General features: G+C 42.7%; 2 protein-coding genes across 3 annotated transcripts in view; one reads left to right on the forward strand and one right to left on the reverse strand.

The window, feature by feature from the left end:
• The window catches only part of rsrc1 (arginine/serine-rich coiled-coil 1), a 117,584-nt gene extending 109,090 nt beyond the window's left edge, over positions 1 to 8,494 (reverse strand). The window contains exons 1-3 of the mRNA XM_069690531.1: positions 8,406 to 8,494; positions 7,666 to 7,845; positions 4,579 to 4,701 (exon numbers count right to left, since the gene is read on the reverse strand). Of these exons, the coding sequence (XP_069546632.1) occupies positions 4,579 to 4,701; positions 7,666 to 7,844 (302 nt within the window). The 5' untranslated portion in view covers position 7,845; positions 8,406 to 8,494. The remainder of the gene's footprint in view (positions 1 to 4,578; positions 4,702 to 7,665; positions 7,846 to 8,405) is intronic.
• Positions 8,495 to 10,442: 1,948 nt separating this feature from the next.
• Positions 10,443 to 18,448, forward strand: shox2 (shox homeobox 2). Of its 2 annotated transcripts, none has more exons than XM_069690585.1 (5): positions 10,443 to 11,245; positions 12,935 to 13,143; positions 15,630 to 15,687; positions 16,066 to 16,154; positions 16,973 to 18,448. In XM_069690585.1, exons 1-5 carry the CDS (start codon positions 10,990 to 10,992, stop codon positions 17,264 to 17,266), a joined length of 906 nt encoding a protein of 301 aa, XP_069546686.1. In that variant the 5' UTR covers positions 10,443 to 10,989; the 3' UTR covers positions 17,267 to 18,448. The 2 variants fall into 2 exon arrangements, with proteins under 2 accessions (XP_069546686.1, XP_069546693.1); XM_069690592.1 differs by having other exon boundaries at positions 17,009 to 18,448.
• Positions 18,449 to 21,947: the final 3,499 nt, after the last annotated feature.

Genomic DNA, 21,947 nt, shown 5'->3' on the forward strand with positions numbered 1-21,947 from the left:
GTTGCACCTGTTTAAATATGCCTGACCAAGAGATCCAACCTCCACGCCCTGGAACTCATCTCGAGTCAACCATGACCTCCGACCTTTAGTAGTAGGTCTGACTGTATTTACATGAACACCAGTATCCCAGCTAGGAGGTTTATCCCACTTTTCCTTTATATTCAGGAAATATAAGGTTTACATGGATATCATATTGTGCTCCTGTTTAGTTTGCACATGTGCCTGTGATATTTACCGGCATCTTTAAAGTCATTAAATCTATTTGACAGTAACATGTTCCGGTGTCCTGTGATTTTTCTACTACAGACCTCAACAGGTCGTGATTTCAATATATGAAACAGTTTCAGCAACAATGCCCATTCGTAACTGCTCCAGAAGTGAGATGCTAGTTTAAGTGAAGACTGAGAAACACGGAGGGACAACTAGCCTGGCTCTGTCCACAGATGTGGGAGTAAAATCCACCTACTAGCACCTGTGAAGCATATAACATAATATCTTTCATTTCTTTAATCTGTGAAAAAAAAATAAAGAAGTCATCTGTAATGAATAAAATATGATGATTTTACACAAAGAAAACTTTACTGTGTGTTCAGGCCAAAACACACAGCTAGTCACAGGCCTGTCCCTGCTTCAACTAAGCACTAGTTTGTGAACTCATCCCGACCTCGGTAAAGGTGTCTGAGACCATCCTGACTCTGGTCGGCTAAGCCCGGCTTGCTGGGTGGTATGTTCAGCCTGCAATACCCTCTCGGGGAAAGACAGATGATTACGTGTCTCGCTCTCCTTAATCTCATGACAGCAGCCCAGTGATGAAGCCACTCCAGTGTTAGCCGGGGTAAACCCTGACGCTAGCACTCTGCCCTGCTAACTCAACACACCCCTGAAATATTAATGAGCAGAACGTAAGCGTTTGTGTGCAGTGCATGTTCACCTATGGGAGTGCGCGCACACGTGTGTGGATACCTGAATGAAACGCTCCGCTCCTCTTTAATGGAGTCATGGGGCGGATTTGTTGCAGCGGGCATTCCTCCTTCCTCTTCCAACAGTGCTCCGGAGCGCACCGTTTGTGAATGAAGGACTGACAGAGTGACTGACTGAGCCGCACGCACACACACACACACACACGCACACGCACAGACACACACACACACACATTTCACCACTGCTGTGGCCGCCCATAGAAGCTGAGCACTACAACGCTGCGCTGCGCTCACCTAAAGACACGCCTGTGATCCCAGTGTGATGAGAGGCCGTGTCGCCTTTGTTGGACTGGGTACACATCAGATCACTGTACGCTGCTGCTGCCATGCTCCACTCTGCTCTGCCCCAGTGGACCGGGCTGTGACACCCCCCCCCCCCACACACACACACACACACACCCCACCCGTGAGCATGCGTTCACGCAAATTCTGCACATACATGCATACGCTCAATCAGCCTCACACATGCTCGTTTGACGGAGTGCACACCGGCAGGCATAGCGTGCACGCACACGCACGCACGCACGCACGCGCGCGCGCGCGCACGCACGCACGCACGCACACACACACACACACACACACACACACACACACACACACACACACACAATCTGATGCCTGTTCACATCAAAGAGAATAAACATTAATGGCAAATAGGTAATCTGCTCCTCTTGTCTGTTTTACATTTCAGGGCAAGATTGAGTGCCTCTGGGGGACCTGGTCCTTCTCTGATTGAGGGTGGGAGAAAAAAAAAGGAGAGGAGAAGCAGGAAGCAACGGTAGATGGTAAACACTAGATAGAGCATTATTCTTATTCCATGTATCTCTTTATTTTTTATTTATACATGGGAGATTGAAAAGAAGGTAATAATATTCCCTCACTTCAACCCACGACGGCCTGCTATGGTCCTAATCTTCTTCCCCTGCAATGTTCTGATGCAGACATTATTATTCTCATTTCTTCTGAATAATATCCCTCTCAAGTCTATCTGTTCTCTCTGCTGGTGCTCGCTTTTGTCTTTCCTCTTCATTTTCCACCTTTAGGATCTCCTCCACGCTCTCCCTCCGCCTGCACTAATGCAACCTATTCTCGCCACACTTTTCCATTCTCTTCGAACTTCTCGTCCCCTCTCTCTCTCTCTCTCTCTCTCTCTCATCGCTGCACTCGCTGTCTTCTTGCTCCTCTCGTTCACATTCTGAAGGTGATGCCAGGTGGTGTGGCCGGGGCGGCAGGCAGCACCTCATATCCTATCTGCGTATCAATCATGAGGTCCTGTCCACTCAATCCTCCTCTGATCCATCAGCCAGCTCAGGCAGCCTCATTCTCTCTCTCTCTCTCTCTCTCTCTCTCTCTCTCACACACACACACACACACACACACACACACACACACACACACACACACACACACACACACACAGAGAGAGAGAGAGAGAGGGCACAGTACACTGCTTTCATTTCACAACCCCAGCAGGTGTAGAATATGCAGTGTCCCACCAAAGAGACGCACAGCACAGGATTATGATACAACAAATGCTCCTGATAAAATATGCTCTTTAAATGGTGAAGGCAGGACAGACAATTTCCTCATGATTGATCAAATTACGAATGTCAACTGGCAGTGTTATCATCAGTCAATATGAATATTGTGTTTTTGATTAACTGCATTTATTTGGTCAATGAAATATTCGAAAATGATCCAAAAAAATGCCCATCGTTGGCCAAAATGACATGATACAACAGTAGAAAAGCAAAAGAGACTCTAATGTCACTCAAAACCGAGAAGCTGGAGCCAAGAAAGCGGTGGCCATTTTCATTGAAAAATGACTGAAAGTAATTATCAAAAATGTCCCTGATTAATTAATCAACGAATCATTGCAGCTCTCGCCCCATTCACTCGTTGACACGACAATATTCCCACTGGCTTGTTCCAATGCGAAAAACAGAAGCACACGAGCCGACGACAAAGTTTCACAGACTCAAATTGTAGCTGCCATCTCTAAACTGCATAAATTTATCATCAATGCCATCATTTTACACATCCCCACCTCCAACACCGCCTCCACCTCCCAACACCCCACCACGCACTCCCACCAACACCAGCCCAGCCCACCTGCTCCTCGCTTACCGCTAAGCCGATTACACAACGCAACCCTCCTAATCACAGTGCAACGTTTGTAAACACCGATGTCATCGACTCTAGTTTAAATCTCCCAAATCCCCTCCACCTTTCATCTCACACCACACCAGTAATGCCATTTTCGACTGATGTTTTAATCACCGGTGGTGCTGTGAGTGACTGCCACTGTACTGCAGAGAATGTGTGAAAGCTGTTTGGCCAAATTCTCTCAATAAATGGTTTCGGCGCCCAGTGCAACGCTGAAATGTGTTGCTTCCTCCAAAGCCTGTGGACATGAGGTTGGAGAGTAGAAGTGTGGTGTCTTTTCATGGCACCATCAACCACATGTGTCAAAACATCTCTGTTGCGTCGTCCCTTCATCCTGGCACCTCTGTAATGAAGATATTAAAACACTTTTTCCCTTGTGATTAAAATGATCTCTGCTCTCCCCCGCAGCCATACACAAGTAAACAAAGGGTCTCGCTCACGCATATATTATGACAACCTTTTCTTCAATTGTGCGTCTGTTGCACGTTTTTATGCATTTGTGACTCTGTGTGTGTGTGTGTGTGTGTGTGTGTGTGTGTGTGTGTGTGTGTGTGTGTGTGTGTGTGTGTGTGTGTGTGTGTGTGTGTGTGTGTGTGTGTGTGTGTGTGAGGGATTTAAAAACAGCACAGTTTGCTGGTTCATTAGCACCAGATTAGCTATGCTAATGACATGGACCACCACACACAGAGACTTTCTCTTTATGTTTCTGAATAGGATACGGGACCGGCTATGGCTGTGTGTGTGTGTGTGTGTGTGTGTGTGTGTGTGTGTGGTGATGTGGGGGTGCAGTGTGATGCAGGTGTGTACACATTAGTCTTGCATGAATAACTTTGTCTCCTGTAAAAAAAAATTTTTTTTTTAAAAAGACTTAGCTACACACTAATAATCATAATTCAACAAAGTATGTATGGGTAATTATGTTTTAATTGCATTGATGAGTGAAAGGAGAGCCGCTTCCAGAGGAGATTTGGGCAGACGGCTTGGATTGGTGTTGCATATGACCTGCTGTCTCTGCGTGTCTCTGTCTCATTAATACACACACAGTAAGACGGATAGTCAGGGCAAACTGAGACACGACTACACAGAGTAATCCAGACCTAAGTTTCCATGTGCGTCCATCTGGTGACATAAGATGTAAATACAAACTGATGTGCTGTTTACGCTACTATAAACTTCCAAAAAAGAATTTCTTTTTTTTTTTAATAAGAAAAATCTGCTATGGCATCCCACATGCTGATTTGTAATACAAACACTCAAAACTCTTCCAAGTGACTTTTTTTTATTCCCCACAACTCAGTAATGGGGGCATTTCTCATGGCTCCTTTTCTCCATATCTGAATTAACTTCAGATAGAAAACCTCATATGTCCGTAAATTGAATAGTAAAATGAGAAAGTGTGCAGAGTGTAAATGATGTGCGTGAGTGGTACTACCTCCTGTCCCGACTGCGTGACCTGTGTGAGCGGTGGCTCCGCCCCTTGTCTCTCTCTGCACTTCGACTCCTCCTCTTGCGAGATGAACTGCAGGACGAACTGCTGCTGGAACGCCGTCTTCTCCTGCAGCACACAGACAGAAAAATACTCATTTCGCTCAGTTATTGGCAGGACCCTCATAACAAAACATGAATCATACAGCTAGGTACTTTTTTTTTTTTTTAGACCATTAATCGTTGTGTAGTTTTGGTAAATCTGCAACAGTGGAACATACAAATCTGTTCCAGATTGCCGAGTGCAGTTAAGAATAAAAAAAAATTAAAAAAAAGTGAGAATGTACATTTGTTATTAGTTATTACAACTTTATCATAGTCATTCAACTTTATTGTAGTTTCCCTTGGATTACTATCCACAAAACAGAACTTAACTCTTCCCATATAAGCTCCGTCCTCACTTCGCCCTTCTGCTCTATCCTGCCATGACAAGCACCCTTCTCCGTGTTCATTCATCACTTTCATCAGAAGTGAAATCTATATTCCTAATTTGTTTTGTAAAATCAAGAGCAAATCAACTTTATGTTTTCGACAACCAAACCTATTATCTGCAGCACCGACGCCTACTTTGCATTAGTGAACACTCTCATCCAAGGCCCGGAGCTGCAGAGCCATGCAGGCCGCCCTACAGCTCCTCCACAGGGTCCCTTTGGTGCTCCGCTCCTCTTTAATGTGGCTGCAGCAGTGTGTGTAGCGTCTATTTTCCAAACACCACTCACACAGTGCTCCCATTGATATCATGTAGCAGGAGGCATTCATGGGAGTGAATGTAAATGCAGGAACCCTTCTACTGCACAAACAGTTTGTGTAATATTCATTATTTAAAATCGTTTCCTTTGTTTCACCAAAGCCCAAAAATCTCCAAATCTTTTCAGCACACCCCAGAAAAAAAAAAAAACACATACTTGGTCCTATGGGAGCTCTACAAGATAAGGGAGAAGAAAAAGCCAAGCAATACAAATAACAGAGGCTGAACTATCAAACCAGATTTGTACCACTTAGAGTAGCGTAGCAAAGCTCCATTAGTATTCTAAAGGCTGGATCCCGAGACGGGGCTTTATGAAATAACTTCCACAGCCTCTGCACAACTGCTTCACACATTACACAGAACAAACATACAGAAGTAAGCTGAGGTTTTCTGAAAAGTGGCGTTAACTCGCACATTTTCACAAAAGCCTGCGTAAATGCAACGTAATAAAAAATAATGGCTGAAACACATGGTGAACACAGAAGACATTAAAGCACAGAACACCTACCAAGGTGGATTTTCAGGTCTCTTGTTCACTCACTTTTGCCCATTATGCTCCCTTTTTGTATCTCATACATAGCGATGGATACAATTACTGCCCTTACATATACATGTTAATTATGTGGTCATGATGTCACCCACCCAGAGCATAAGCACTCCTCTGTTTTACCACATGTGAGGTCACTTTACACCGTTTGTGCGTATGCAGGTTGAATGGCCAACAAATGGTGTGCCCTCTTTCAAATGAGCCTATTTAAAGGAACTAGTTTCACCAGACACCCACATACAAGGTCTTGGTTAATTGATCAAAACCTTTGGCTAAGAGATGAAGGACTGTGTCCCTGGGTTTACACTGCCCACCAAGCCCCTCCCTGTGCAGGCAGGCAATGACTTCCCATCAGCCGTAATGGACCTTGAACAGGCCTCATAAATAATTAGGATCAACTGGCCTTGTCTGAACAGCCACACACAGCCAGTGGCAGCTCTGGATGGATGGATGGATGAGTCACTAGCCACTTGCAAAGATGGTTGATTATTAACTGATCATCCCCCTTCCTCAGGAACCTCTAAATATCAAAGACCGTTACTTTATTAAATAGGATAAAACTAGTATTATCTCGTAACCGTTCATGTTTCAGCTGTACCAAGCTCTGACAAACTCACGAAGAAGCTAGAAAACAAAATGAGACATCTAAAACGTTCCTGTAATTTCAATACAAGAAGCTAACCTATATACAATGCCCTTTCAGTTTGCCTACAACTGTCAAAAAGTCAAACTGCTGGTATAACTTCTTATAATACAGACACATTCTTATCTGAACATTTTATGACCAACTAAAATTGTAGAGAGTGAATCAAAATGTTATTGTACAATTTCATATCTGGGCCATTTGGACAAAATCATCCAAATCTTTTTGACCAAATACGTTAATATTGATAGTGCAACAATATATTTACTACATTTTTGATAAATAATGATCAGTAATGTGGATGTAATGACCGAGTGAAGAAAAATAATAGAACAGCTAGAACGTTTCAATAAGTTTAGATAATTACACCCATTTACTGTAACGAAGACAACACTTAAGCCATATCGCAATATTCAAAACCTAATACGATATCTCGTCTCGTATCACTACATCAACATATTCCCCAGCCCTAATTTTGGGTCCTCTCAGGAGTCTCCTTTTTAATAAGTTACTGCATGGTGAGGAAAACACTGACTTTGATAAAAAAAAAAATTAAAAAAAAATCCAAAGTAATGTATATTTCAATTATTGCTCCGTCATGGCTTTCCTCCATTTACCCACACGGGGTTTACCTTAGGGATTTTAAGGCCAAGTAAAATGACACCAGCTGTTTTCTCACAAGTCACCTCACGTACAAAAGTATTTCTGCAACACATTCTGTAATGTGAAAATACCAGACATTACCACGTAAATGATGGGCGACATTGGGTAGAAGAAGCACCAGGGGTACACGAAGAAATTCACGATCAATACAATCCATCTAGGTGCTTCAGTTTAAGACATTGTCGGTGTTCGTAAAAACCTGTACAACTATAAGGAGTCGAAATGTGTCAGCTGTGAAAAGCACATCTCAAACAAATACTGTAAGTAAGACTCTAAGGCCTGTTCAGATAAAACAAAACAAAAAAAAACCTCAGTGAATCCGTGTGCTTCTCAAAAGAGGTTCAAATGCAGAACTGGTCCCGGAGCAAAGGTGCAGACCAGTGTCCCCCCCCCAAATCATCCCTGCTGCCTCTGCCGGGACAGAAAGCCTCACCTCTTGTCTCTGGAGCGAGAGCGGCTCCGGCGACTGGACCTCCGACTCCGGCTGCCGGTCAGCCTGCTGCCGGAGGACGAGGACGAGGAGGACGAGGACGAGGAGGATGAGCGGCGACGCTGTTTTTTCTTCCTCCTGCTCCGACTGTCGTCCTCACTCTCGGACGAGCGCCGACCCATGCTGGCAAAAACACACACACGAGGAGCAGGGCCGCTCGTTTACTGACGCTCGGACGTCCTGTCGCGGGGTAGTTTGACACGGAGGTCCACCTGTGACATCGACACGAGAGGACCGAACTTGTCCCGAGTCAAACAGCACGTCCCTCCACGTGGCTCCAACACACAATGTTTTAGCGACTCTTGCCACAAAGTCTGAAGAGGAATCTGGGGCATTAATGCAACCTCCAGTCCTCGAATAACAACACATGTACAGACGTGACATTTAAGTAGCAGGTCGTTTATATACCCCCCCCTTCCCTCCATAACAGCTCTAAAAGCAGCGTTGTTGTACGTGCTGTAAAAATAAAGGATATAAATAAATAACAGGGTTGTTTTGTTTTTTTTGGTTTGTTTTTTTGGAGGCTAGCTAGCTTGCTAACTGTGCTAATTTAAGTAGCGCGAGGGTTTAGGTCGTGTTTTAAATGACGCCTTCTGGCTGATAAACACGACACGTGCGTCACTTTCCATTTAGCGAAGGCGACATAAAAGGTAAAACTGCCGTAAAAATAAGAGAGACGTTACCTTGAAATGAAAGTCCCGCTCCTCACCTTTTAAATCGCTGCGGCTCTCCACAACACAACCATGCACCGCTCAGGAGGCTCTACTCGTCGAACAGGAAGTCGTCGATCGAGTCCAGGAAGCAGAATCGAGAACGGAGCAATCGATTGAGGGACTGCTCTCAACATGCATGAGTTTGATTTAGTTTTCATGATTCGCCCTCTATTATGTTTCTTAAAACTAAAACAAGCTCGAAATACTGCACTATTTTTTTGATGTTTCTACTATAATAGGCTATTATCATCATTAACACTATTTAAAATTAACACAAGCCGACATAAAGCAGCTTGATTGAGAAGTTTAAGGAAGCATTTAGAGTCAATGAGCCTATAGAATTATATTTCCATTATTGCATGACTAGTAGACTATTTGAGGGATAAAAGAGGCTTTTCAAACTGAACATTAATAAAAACAAAAAAATACAATTAAAAAAAATATGATGTCAGTAAATGGAGCAATAACAAAAAGCATATTGTTATGATTTATAACTGTAATGTTGTACTCTTCGTGCAGTCAGTCAATTGAAGATATTCCAAATGAATTGGCTTATTATAACGTTTATGCATGTATATGCAACAGTCTGCGCTATACTCATCTTTATTTTTGGTCTGACTTGTACACCACTTGTGCACCTCCAGGGATAACATGGGGGATGATTGTGTGAGTTGTTACATGTCTGTGATCATTTCCATGAGGTCATATTCTCAGATAATGAGATTTTACTAACATATACACAGAGTTTCAAGGGCAGACAGAGCATCCATACAGTTTTCAGCACAATACCTGGCAATTGATCATCTTCGTGCAAATAATAATAATAATAATTTTTTTTTTTTTTTTAAAGGCTATAACGGGAGTGAAGGTGAGAGGACCAATTCTTACTGACTGGTCGATCAATAACGTGCGTGTGGCTGATAAGAAACAATACAACGAGGGGTTTTCATTGCAAATAGATACAAGAGTCTGCTTAAAACTATATTCATCCTGCTTTCAGATGCAGCAGAAATAATAGTAATTAATGCCTAAGGTTCTAGCTGAAACATCGTAAATATTTAATTAGGGGAATTGCTGGAGCCCTTGTGTGGAAGTAGGGCTTTATATAGATTATCAATAAACATGCTTAATTTTGCATCAAATTCATCCCGACGTTATCACAATCCCGATGTATCCTGTGTCTTGTCTGGCATATATGTTGCCTCCCCTTCTCTCTTAATTGCCTTCCCTCCGCGGCATTCACCATAAGTGAACCATTGTTTATTTATTTTTGCAAATATAGGCAATCATTTCAGCGGGAAAAAAGGGCGAGCTGAAAACGTTAATTAGTGAGCCCAATGGCAACGCATCGCAAGAGGCGCCGCAATTAAACGTTTAGCTGTTATTTAACATCCTAATGGCTTAAAAAGTCCACTGAGAATTAATATTAAGGGATATAGATGCTCTCTAATGATGAAGATTCAAAATACATGATTACAGATTAGAAACATAAAGTCCTCAAAGTTCCTTGTACATTCATGTAGTATAATAATAATGATGATGATAATAATAATAGTAATTCGTTTAATATTGTTGCTAGAAAATAAACTAAATCCGATTTTTTTTTTTTTGCGGTAAAATTTAGTTTCAAATTAAAAGTGACAACGTGGACGCGCAGAGACGCACTGGAACTTTATGGAAAATATACCAGGCCTGAAGCCAACTGTATGCAACAGGGGTTAAAGCCAAATGTGTTCACTTGAACTTGATCTAAAACGCTCCTCGAGGAAGTCGATGTTGCTCCTCTCGGCATCCCAGCTGGTCGCGCTTCTTTCACCTCTTTGCTCTCCGTGTCATCGTCGCGTCTTATTATTTTTTTTTCTCTCCCTCAGATCACAGAGATATACGGAGGAAGGACTCTTCGTCCATGTGCTTCCCTCTCTCTTGTCATTTTCCGATTTTTATTAAGCCACACCCCTGCAGAGAGAGAGAGAGAGAGAGAGAGAGAGAGAGAGAGAGAGAGAGATCCATGACCATCTCCCGGGTGTTTAAAAAACTAACTCAGGACAATAGCAGCGAATGAGCGCTTAATTAAATTAATTAGTCCTTCTTGTCAATCTCGGATTAATGGCCAATAGCGGCGGTGCTGTTTAGTGTTTTTACTCCTCTTCTCTCTCTCTCTCTCTCTCTCCCGTATCAGTGAAGGGGAAGGGGGGCTCATCCCGGCATCCTGAGGGGAGGTAATTTGCACGGATCAAGGGGGCAAGGCGCCGCAAAGTATAAATACTGTGACTTCAATAGAGGATCACCAGCAGGTTCCCAACTCCGCTACCAAAGGAGGAGGAATTGGCTGAGAAGATATATCTTCATATATTTTTTTTTCCCCCTTTATCCCGAGTTGGCTGCATCACCTTGTATCATTTTCAAGGGGTCGACTTTAAAACGAGCCACACCATTGATGTCTTAAGCTGTCGTGGAGCAAAGGGAGAGAGTGTGTGAGTGAGTGTATGTGTGTGTGTGTGTGTGTGTGTGGTGTGTGATTTTTTTTTTTTTTTAAAGAGGCGAGGAAGCCGTGATGGAAGAGCTCACTGCTTTCGTGTCTAAGTCTTTCGATCAGAAAGTGAAGGAGAAGAAGGAAGTGATAACCTACAGGGAGGTGTTGGAGACCGGGTCGACGCGAGCAGGGAGCAGGGAGTCTTTATCAGCGGAGCCGGGGAGCCGAGAGGAGGGTGCCGCCGTTACCCGAAACGTTTCGCTCTCGCCGGGCAGGGAAACGGACATGCTCGGGCCGGAAAGAATCAGGGACGCCGGGAGCCCCAAACTCATTGACGGTAGGACTACACACAGTGTGCTGCACACGGTCTTTAAACAGCAATGTCTCGAGCACTTGGAGACTATAGGTGAAGTCCAGAGACGCGGACATGCAGCCCCGCTTTCATTTGCGTGCTCAAACATTATTTTTTTTAAAATTTTTTGTCTTATGATAAAGACTAATGCCACTCTCCGTGTAGTGAGATTGATCTACAGTAGCTCTGAGGGGAAATGATGATGCTTTCTGAAAATAGATGTATTTTTTTCTTCGTGTTAGACGTTTGCCTTATCACAGTAACATTTAATCGTCAATAATGTCTGTCAATTTTGACTAAGATGTTTGCAGCTTAATAATGTCTAGTTATTTTAAAAAGTTACAATTAAAAAACACAGAGCATCAAAACAGGCCTATATGATAAACAGTAAGGCCCCCTGTGGAAAATGAGCACTTCTATAATATAAAACGACTTTAGCTCTGAGAGTTGCTTTTTAAAAAAAATATTTTTTAAGTCTATAAGTCACAAGATTACACAAGTAAAATTGGTGTATTGTTGCTCTTAATTTGTCGAAGGTTTTCCAAAACGCTGCAGTTCAGTCTGCTTTAGAAATCTAATTCTATTAAATATATAAGCGGCAGCTATTTTAAGATATCTCAGGAAGGTTTATGTTTTAACGAAATGAAGGCGTATTACACAGCTGACATGCAAATCGCTGCACATAAAAGGTGGAAGTCAAGTTCTGTCATATAGTCACAGATGTCTGGTTTCAGGTGTGAAAGCACAGAGTGCCAAACAAATCTACAAATATATTAACACTTGGGGGAAGAATTGGTTTTCGTGATTGACTTGTTTTTAGCCTATATATAAATGCAAAGCAAGAATAATTAGGCTACAAATAAAAAAAAATATCAGTTTCAACACAGAATAAAACGTTAAACGGAAAAGGATTTTATAAAAAAAAATTAAAAAAATCACTTGTGTTTAATTGCTGAATTTCAAATTGAGAAATTCCAACAATTTTCTCCACATTTAAAAAAAAAAAGTAGACCAGTTGTTCGTCTGTGCTGTGCAGCCTGCTCAGAGTGCAACTATATTATGAAACCTGGACAAAATGTGACACCACACATGGACAAGATATCTCAGAGTTGTAAAAAAAAAAAAAAAAGACATCTGTTCGTCATGGGCAGCGTGGTTAAAAGCGGAACTGCGACAAGCATGTATCAGACATCTAACAGCGTTGCATATTTATAAGCAGTTAATAATTAAAGAGCTTTATGTAGCTCTACAAAACATCCGAGGTCTGATAGCTCTGTGATATTTGAGGGCACGTCTTTCTTTCTTTCTTGTTCAATGATTATGATGCTTTATTTCAATATATAAAAGAAGCTACAAATTCCTCGCTGTTTTGTGTTGCTACAAGTATTTAATATCTTGAGTCTCAGATGTTTTGCATGTTATTGTTGTTATTCTCCCCTTTAATCTGATGCACAGAGTTTGCGCGATTGGTTCATTGTTTTTCTAAATAGCTGTATCAAACCATCTAGGTTATGTGCCATATATGACAATAAGGCCTATTGTAAGCATGAAAGCATATTTAAATATTTCATAGTTAACCTATGTGTTTATGATGGCCAATAATGAGCCTCGGTTGGAGGTCACCGTGCTGCTACATCATGTTGACGTTTCACTCTCTTCTCGTCTGCAACCCAGGCACCACGGATGTGAAAGAAAGGAAAGAGGACTCGAAGCCTGTGGAGGACGAGGCACAAACTAAAATCAAACAGAGGAGAAGTCGGACTAACTTCACATTAGAGCAGCTCAATGAGCTGGAGCGGCTCTTCGACGAGACCCACTACCCGGACGCCTTCATGCGGGAGGAGCTTAGCCAGCGACTGGGACTGTCGGAGGCCCGAGTGCAGGTAGGAAGAATCAGTTCATCTGAGAGGGGGGAAAAAAAAAAAGGGAACAAGGAATATCAACAACAACAACAACAACAACATATTAATAATAAAAGAGGCAGCAATGAAGATGTCTTTGACATACAAAGTGATGCTTATAGACAATATTTAAAATTTAAAACGATTTAAAAACAAAAGCCCCACCACCATCAAAAATGTATAATCAATATTATCATGATGAACAACATTAGCACTATCATGGCAGTGTGAGTTGATATTTACTGTTACGATAATAATAGTAATAGTAATAATAATAACAACAACAACAAATGCACAGACTCCCATGTCCATGGCTCTCCAATATTAGTTTCCTTTTTCCCAGGAGTGATTTTAATAATGTCTTCACTGATTTTTGCTGTTGTTGTCATGATAAGCATATCCCGCATAAATAAATAAATCCGAGATGATAACATTTTGTTTGATGGAGGTTTTTCATGTACAAGATGAATGTGTGTGCGCGCGTACGCACACGCACACACACACACACACACACACACACACACACACACACACACACACACACACACACACACACAGATTTAAAAGTCTACAGTATGCCTGGATTTATGACAAGGTTCAGCAGACCACCCTAAAGGTGTTTGCAACTTGTAATAAGTTCAATGATCTTAAAGAAGGAAAGAAGAGGCAGAGTTCACAAACAAAATGTTACCCCCCCCCCCCATTTGATTTTTCTCTCAGCATGTTCTGGTTGTTTAACGTGTTAATGAGGCCCTGCGTGTGTCACGTGAGGCATTTGAATCTTTATTGTCCGAATGGAGCGAAACAAATAAGCCTACAAATATTTGTCTTCAGTTTCTGGGTGCATGTTACCCAGGCCCTGTTTGTCAGTGTTGCTGCAGTTTTTCGTGGGGATAGACCATCTGCGCAGAAACCCAGTAAGGCTCCATCCAGTCCGGGGGTGGGGGAGTGGGGGGGGGGGGGGGCTCAGACATGTCCTGTGTAAGGCGAGCAGGGGGACAATGAACATATAGACAAGTCTGTTCATCTGTTTTATCAAAACCCTATAACATCTTACTCCACACTCTTTTATATATGCCCCGGCTCGGGGAGCACTGGGTATTTGTCTCCATATTGAATATGGCGGTCGTTTTGGAGAAAAGAAATCACAGAACTGGCGCAAAAGATCTCCATCCCAAACTCCCACCCCCGCCCCCCTACCACCCCCCAGAAAAAAGTTACAACCAGCTTTTTGCAGGGCTCTCCCGGCCTGAACTGGAATCTCACCAATAAGGCGTATTGTGTCCCGAACAAGGAGCACAGCTCGGGGATTTGCATAAATTATGTATTATTTTCTACCCAAATCAAGACGGCTCTCTCTCTCTCTCTCTCTCTCTCTCTCTCTCTCTCTCTCTCTCTTTTATCTCTGTCAGCGTATTATATCGTTTTACCAGTTGCATGCAGAGACCACACATTTATTTGGATTCCTTTTTTAAAAAAAATTCTGCCTCGATCAATAAATGCAGTGCATTTGCTTTTATCATCGCAATAAATTATACCTGAAGCGTGCGCAAAAGGGCTTCCGATTGACACACAGTGATCAATAAATGAAGCCAGCTGACAGCCAAATCAATATGATATTTCAATCATGTTACGTGGACACGGGCCTGTAATGTAAGGGAGATTGCAGACTGACGCGTTGTATTGTGGGGCTAATTTAGCCGGAGCTTTGTTTGAGAGATTCAAAGCAGATTATCATAGTAATAAAAGCGTTTAATCTGTGTTCCAAGGCGTTTCTCTGAAATTGACGCTTGTCGATTTCAACAGAAGGAAAAGAGAAGTGAGCTGTCTTTGATGCGGGTTTTTTTTTTTTTTTTTTTCCTTGTGTGCAAGGACGTGTTATGGCGGTGATTAGACAAAACTGCGAGCCATTTAAGCGTTTCTCTGACATGGATTTTCTGCAGATAAGGGTAATTAATTTCGGCGGTCATTTAATGAGAGGGAGACGGAAAGAGGAAGAGGGAGATGCTCTCAGATCGCTTTGCTCTGATGTCCAAAACCGTAATAGCACTGCTGCTATTCGATATCCGAGAGTCCATTCAACTCTTCGGGGACACCAATCTATAGAAAGATGAAACCAACGCTGACAAGGTTATTTATTATAGTCTAATAGTCCTGCACATTTCCAATAAGAGTGTTTCTGTTCATTTTTAACGTCTCCCTCTCGCAGGTTTAGGACTAGCCAGTTTTGCTCCACTGTTTCTCGTTCTCCTCCCTCTGCTTCCTCCCCCCCCCCACACACACACTCTTCCTTGTTATTGTAGACTAAATGTAATAATTAAAATCTGGGGTTAAGCAGTGTCATTAATATTTCAGTGCTCCTCTGGGATATTGTTTTTCTGCGGTTGTTGTCACTTTGAGAGGAATTACACATGGCCTCACAAGCAGCTGCCAATCAGTGGGTCTCTAATTAATTTCTGTCCCTGCAGGTTTGGTTCCAGAATAGAAGAGCCAAATGCAGAAAGCAGGAGAACCAGTTACATAAAGGTACACTTTCATCCTGCACGTTCCCACAAAGACAAAACTATATGCTTATTCTATTCTATGCTATGCTATGCTATGCTATTCTATTCTATTCTATTCTATTCTATTCTATTCTATTCTATTCTATTCTATTCTATTCTGCAAGGCACCAACACAATCAGATGCAACATCCTTCATCTTTACGCACTGCTATTTGGTTGCTGGTTTAATTTCCACTTAATTATGCCATCAAAAGCACCGTGATTTCTTTAGTGAGTGTTTATCTTGGTTATTAAACTTTACTCCAACAATGAGCTCACTGCTCGTTATCCAGTCCTACATGTTTACCCTTTGTGAGTGCCATTCTTCTCACAATTAGGCTATCATCTGTGTTTTTTGCAGGAGTCCTGATTGGAGCAGCAAATCAGTTTGAAGCTTGTCGTGTAGCGCCATATGTCAACGTGGGGGCTTTACGGATGCCATTCCAACAGGCAAGTTACTTTGAAGCGTCTAGTCTTAAAAACCAGACCAATCCCCCCGACTGCTGTCTTGGCACAGGCTCTGCCCAAGCGCTATGCAGAGACTCCAGTTCCAATGTAGGGGGTAACTAAACTCTTATTACCACACTGACAAAAACACTGTGCCAACACAGCGTAGCCTGTACAGTCTAATTGGAAAACTCCCTTTATTGTGTTTTTGGACCATCTATGTCTATTTTACTGGAGCAAACAAACATGTTAGTGGGCCCAGCTGTGCAGACCAGGAGTAAATGTTTTATTCCATGAAGAGACTGGTAGGATGTGTTGTTTTAGAAGTGTAGAACTGTGCACCTGTCTGTTGGGAGTGAGACTGGACAGAGCAGTATACTGTATTATATTGCCTTTTAATCCAGTGAAGTCCAGTCCTCACTTTGAACACCACTAATCTGGTCTGAGCTGATCATGTTGTAGGACAAAAACCACAACATTGCCGAGGCCTACATTTTTTAAATTGACATTACACTTCATGCAGCTGATGTCTAAAATAAACTCAAATTTGACCTTCGACTCGCAGTCGCCAACAATGTTCACAGAATAAGATGGCACGCCCAGTGATATTGCTCGCTGACACTCGGGTAGAAAAGCCGGAGGTGCACTTAAATCCGGCTGAGGAAAGGCCTCTTTAGCCACGAGGCAAACCAGTCACACCACATTACAATGCATTATAGGAGTTAATAGAAATTAAGTAGTCACTCTAATGACCCTTCAGACAACCCAAGTTAACGCATGTTCTCCCCCTTCTCTCCCCATCCGCGCCTCCCGTCCCGTAGGATAGTCATTGCAACGTGCCGCCCTTCTCCTTTCAGGTGCAGGCGCAGCTACAGCTGGACAGCGCCGTGGCCCACGCGCAACACCACCTGCACTCTCACCTGGCAGCGCACGCGCCCTACATGATGTTCCCCGCGCCGCCGTTCGGACTGCCTCTGGCGACGCTCGCGGCAGAGTCTGCCTCTGCCGCCTCCGTCGTGGCCGCCGCCGCCGCGGCTAAGAACACCAGCAAGAACTCCAGCATCGCCGACCTGAGACTGAAGGCCAAAAAGCACGCGGCCGCGCTGGGACTGTGACGCCGGGGAGACACGAGGACACGGGGCGTGGACTCACTGCGGCCTCGCGACTGAGAGACACTGAACATAAACGCTTTACAAAGTGAAAAAAAAATAATTAAAAAAAAAAAAAAATCCAAGGACAAAGTGAGAAAAAAATTATCCATGGACGTAATTTATGTTTTTTTTTTTTTTTTTTTTTAAATGAAGGACGACGAGTATAAATATAAAATATAGGCTATTTATGAGATAAAGACAATGAAAAAAAGAGACTGTGACGTGATAGCCTACGCGGTCTTGATTTTTGGACGCCAAAAAAGTGGCGGACGGGCTGGATAGCAAAGCTACAGCGTCCCTCTCTGCAGCCACACGGCTGAGGAGGCCGGCGGGACACCCCGAGGAGGAGGAGGAGGAGGAGGAGGAGGAGGTGGATGCAGCTGGCTCGGTCGATACTTTGTCAAACGAAGGCGAACCATTCTGCAGTTGTTTTGTTCTGTTTTAATATGATATTATTATTGTTATGATTTCCTTTTGAACCTATATAGAGGCTGGCCTCGTTATATTTCAAAAACGTTTCCTCTGTAAAAGGACAGAGCGGGAATTCTTTGACAACATAGAGACGAAAAAAAAAAAAAAAAAAAAGGACACTAATCGAAGTGTTTCTCCCTCCTCTGTTTCTTGTCCAAATTGAAAAATGCCTCAGCAGTGTTTGCATGAGTTTGTCTTCACGGATGACAGTGATGTGAGCCCCACCCCTCTCTTTCTGTGTCTCCCTCTGTCCTCCCCTCCCAGAGGAAGGGCACCTCTCACTTGAATGTTTGGCCTATAGTTGACCCTTGTTTGGACCTCCTCTGGTGAAGGCGACACGGGCGACACACCGGAAACGTGAGATTGTAAAACACGCTGAACTTTTTGGTCGGGATAAAGTGTCCACATTTACAAGCTGATTTGCCCCCCGCCCCTTCTAAAGGAGGGCATCATGCCATAAATGCCATCTTTAATCCAGTGAACAAACGAACAAATGACAGTAACACGGGGACTGTATGCGAACCGGTACGGGCACGTGTAAAATATGTTTATAAACGAGAAACATGCATTATTTTTTATTATTTAGTGGCTTTATGAATGCCTTGTGGGAAATTTGTTCATTTTGTATTTTACTTTAATTTCGTGTATTAAAAAAAAAATCATGTGCTTTCTGTATGTAATTTTGATGTTTTTATATAACAGTGAAAGTGAACTCACCTGAGGCACGGGTTTCTGAAAAAAATAGTCATGAAATTGTTTTACTTTTTTCCATCACATGTGAAACGTGAATCCACCGAAACAAAATGTTTTTCGTTCCTATAATAAATTAACTAAAGTTTCTTTTAACGAGTTGACATTATTTTGTACAATATTAATTGGCTTTTATCAGCTAAAATAATTTATTATTATTATTATTATCATCATCATAATTATTGTTATGGGCGGTAAACCTTTGAGGGCAATAGATTTTTAATAATTCATGCCTGTAGCTATAGGTCTTTTGATAACGTCACAGTTGTGACAGGTCCGTTTAGTCAGGAACATGGGTGTCTGTTGCTGCGCCCATGCCAAACCGATGCATTATTCATAGTTTGGGTATGAGGGTTTGTAGAGGAGGACTGGTAATTTCCAGTACAAGCTAGAAAAACAGACAGATAAAGGATAAAAAGACGGGGGCCATCCAGGGACTCAAAGATAAAGTTTTGCAGCATTTAAGCACTTAAAACGCGCACAGATATATTCTTTTTTTTTTTTTTCAGGCTGCTAATTTAGATTTGAAACGACTGTGTTATTCTTGCATTAAATGAAATCCCTCCGGAGCCATGAGCCAACCCCAACGGCTTAATAATTATTTAAAACAAAGATGGATTTTTAATGTAATTATACCCTCTGTTTGTTTGTCGGTATCAGTCTGGAACAGCCTTAAATGCTTGGATCATAATAGGCCTACATTCGCAAAACTTGCACTTTGTTGCATCAGCGACATTCAAGATATTGTCAGTTATTATGAGACGACATTATTGTTAAACATTTTGACAAAAAGTAATGGTTGCCTCTAATGTAATCCCAGTTGTGATTATGTATGTGCTCATGCTTGGCCCCCTGCCCATCTCCACTGAATGCAAATGTCTGTTTTTTTGTTGTCATGGCCTAAAGTTGGACATTATGAATGAATAGTAGACGATAAGGAGCCCACAACGTAAACCAAAGGTCTCTGTAGAAAAAACAACAACAACAACAACAACAACAACAACCAGAAAACACAAAGAGATTTATTAACGCCTGCCTCACTTCACTTACAAATTTCCCTGATTCATTTCCTGACATCTTAACCGCCTCTTATTGAACATTTAATAAACACCTGACACGGGAGCCTATAATTATAGGAATCCAGATCGCATTACCCTTCCGATATTTCCACACAAAACACAATGTCTTTAGCTATTAATTAATACTGATCTCACAGAGTCTGCACGAGAGTCTGGAGTGTTTGTGTATCTCGGCGTTTGGGGCAGGATTCAGACGCCAAAACTATTGAATTATTGATTCTGAGCCTCGCCGGTAATGGAGGAGACGGAACTGGGAAACTGCTGAGCCGGGAGCGCGCGTGCTTTCCTGCGATGGAACAGAAACACCGGAGTCGGGGGCGCGCCTGTCCTGCAAGTGTCCGGCGACTGTGTGGCGTGTGTGACCGGTTGGGTTTTCACTTGTAGTGACCACATAGTGAGGTCAAGTTCATCAGCTGGTGATGTTACGTTAATTGCATCGTTCAAACATGATTTACTACATATTCAGTTGTTTCACGTCAAAAAGTTGGGCCGAATTTATTTAATTTAATTTAATTTCTAGGTGTGAAAAATAACCTGTTAAAAGTTAAGGAACAGCTATATGTGATATGGGATTAAAAATGCCATAAACTACAAATGGCAATATTCTTATTTCTGAGTACACCTCAAGGACATCCCTCTATAGTTGAATGAAAACAATATTTTTATAAAGGTGGGCCTGTACATTTTTTCCGAGTATCACATGAAGAACTTCCTCTATCGGAACAGTGCTTTTCACAATGTCTCAGTTTTTGCAGTTTTTACAACATCCAACATTTCCCCCCCATGACAGCAGTCCACAGTCTCGATTCCTGCAAGAGCTTTGAGTCTGCCGTTGTGGAGTGATCCTGCAGCTATCAGCATGTCCTGGGGTGCAGTGCTGGAGTGGAGGGGTCTCTGCTCTGAGGGGCCCAGGAGACAATGAGACGGGGACACACAAGTGTTCTGATTAGACATGGAGACTGTACCAAGCGCTCGCACTCTACTCTCAACACACTCTTAAGACACACACCCCCGCACAGCCAGCCGGGAGCCAGCCACGCAAGCCTTCTTCTCACTGCCTTTCCCTCTCGCCTGCTCACTGCTTCCCTCCGGTCTCTCCCTCCCTCCTCAACTTATACATTTTCTCTACTGTGACCCATTATTTGCTCGCAAAGTCGGATGAGTCAAAAGAAGGCCAGTTATATTCAAGATAATCAAATGAATGGAAACGATGGTGGACATAGAAATATAAATCCAAATGGATATAAGCGAATTCACACACCTACACACACACACACACACACACACACACACACACACACACACACACACACACACACACACACACACACACACACACACACACACACACACACACACACACACACACACACACACACACACACACACACACAGATCGTCATAGCCTGGTGAGTCACAACAGCACTCGACACCATGGGATCCTTCATATCAACTGGTGCTGTCTTGTTGCTATATTTACCCCACTACAACCCCTGAGACAAATACACTTCTCTCTCATTTCCCGCACTTGGCCCTTTATCAAATTAGGGCACGTTAAACAATCACACAGTAGTTTTTACTGACAGCACAGGCTTTTTCTTTCTTTCCGTGCGAGTAGCGAACTGTGTTGTATACTGTTTGCAACTATGCATTTGTGTGTGTATGAATTTATGTAGGAACGCAGGAGAGAGAGCGAGAGAGAGAGCGAGAGAGGGAGAGAGCTCCCTTTCTCTTCTTTTCTCTCTAAGGGCTTGCCTTTGTTACATGTTAGGAGTGCTCAAAGAGCAGGGCGCACACAGCACTGCACCAAAGACAACAGCCATCAGGAGCAAAGGCAGATAAAAGACCAACTTCAAAGACATCAAATGGAGCGAAAGTGAAAAAGAAACCTGCTGAAAACTCCCTCCAATAGCACTCAGGCCAGCAATTAGGACGCCATATCACTGCCTGTTATCACATGCATGCAGTGTATAGGCTTGGGTGGCTAACCGCAGCACTTGGTGTGGGTTGCAGTCAGCTGAGAATCAGAGCATTTATAGAGCTCGACTGTAACACTGTATTTAATTTCACTGTAGGATGAAAAGTGGGTGTTCACACAGATTTGACCCCTTCTATGACCAGGAGGCTTAACCATGGTGATTACAGACACAGAAAAACAACAGCCTCTATCTCCAGCTCCTTCGATTCAGCAGCTAAGTAGAACAAAACAAAACAAGAGGTCAGAACAAAACAAGAAGTCTAATTGTTTCACCGTTTCCTGTTTAGGTGCCCCGGGGCAATCTACACATTTTTATGTACTGGGTGCATTTTATTTGTTATTAATTCATTTCCAGTTGCAGCTGGTT

This window comes from Brachyistius frenatus, unplaced genomic scaffold (genome assembly GCF_029030835.1).
Source record: "Brachyistius frenatus isolate BFR_SWC_R1_liver_20210118 unplaced genomic scaffold, ASM2903083v1 Contig_1, whole genome shotgun sequence".
Taxonomy (NCBI): Eukaryota; Metazoa; Chordata; class Actinopteri; family Embiotocidae; genus Brachyistius; species Brachyistius frenatus.

What these genes read in the sequence shown, in the direction of transcription:
- shox2 (XM_069690585.1), top strand. Translation starts at nt 10,990, where the DNA reads ATGGAAGAGCTCACTGCTTTCGTGTCTAAGTCTTTCGATCAGAAAGTG. An exon ending in GAGCCCCAAACTCATTGACG is followed by an intron (nt 11,246 to 12,934) that starts GTAGGACTACAC and finishes TCTGCAACCCAG; the next exon opens with GCACCACGGATGTGAAAGAA. An exon ending in GGAGAACCAGTTACATAAAG is followed by an intron (nt 15,688 to 16,065) that starts GTACACTTTCAT and finishes TGTTTTTTGCAG; the next exon opens with GAGTCCTGATTGGAGCAGCA.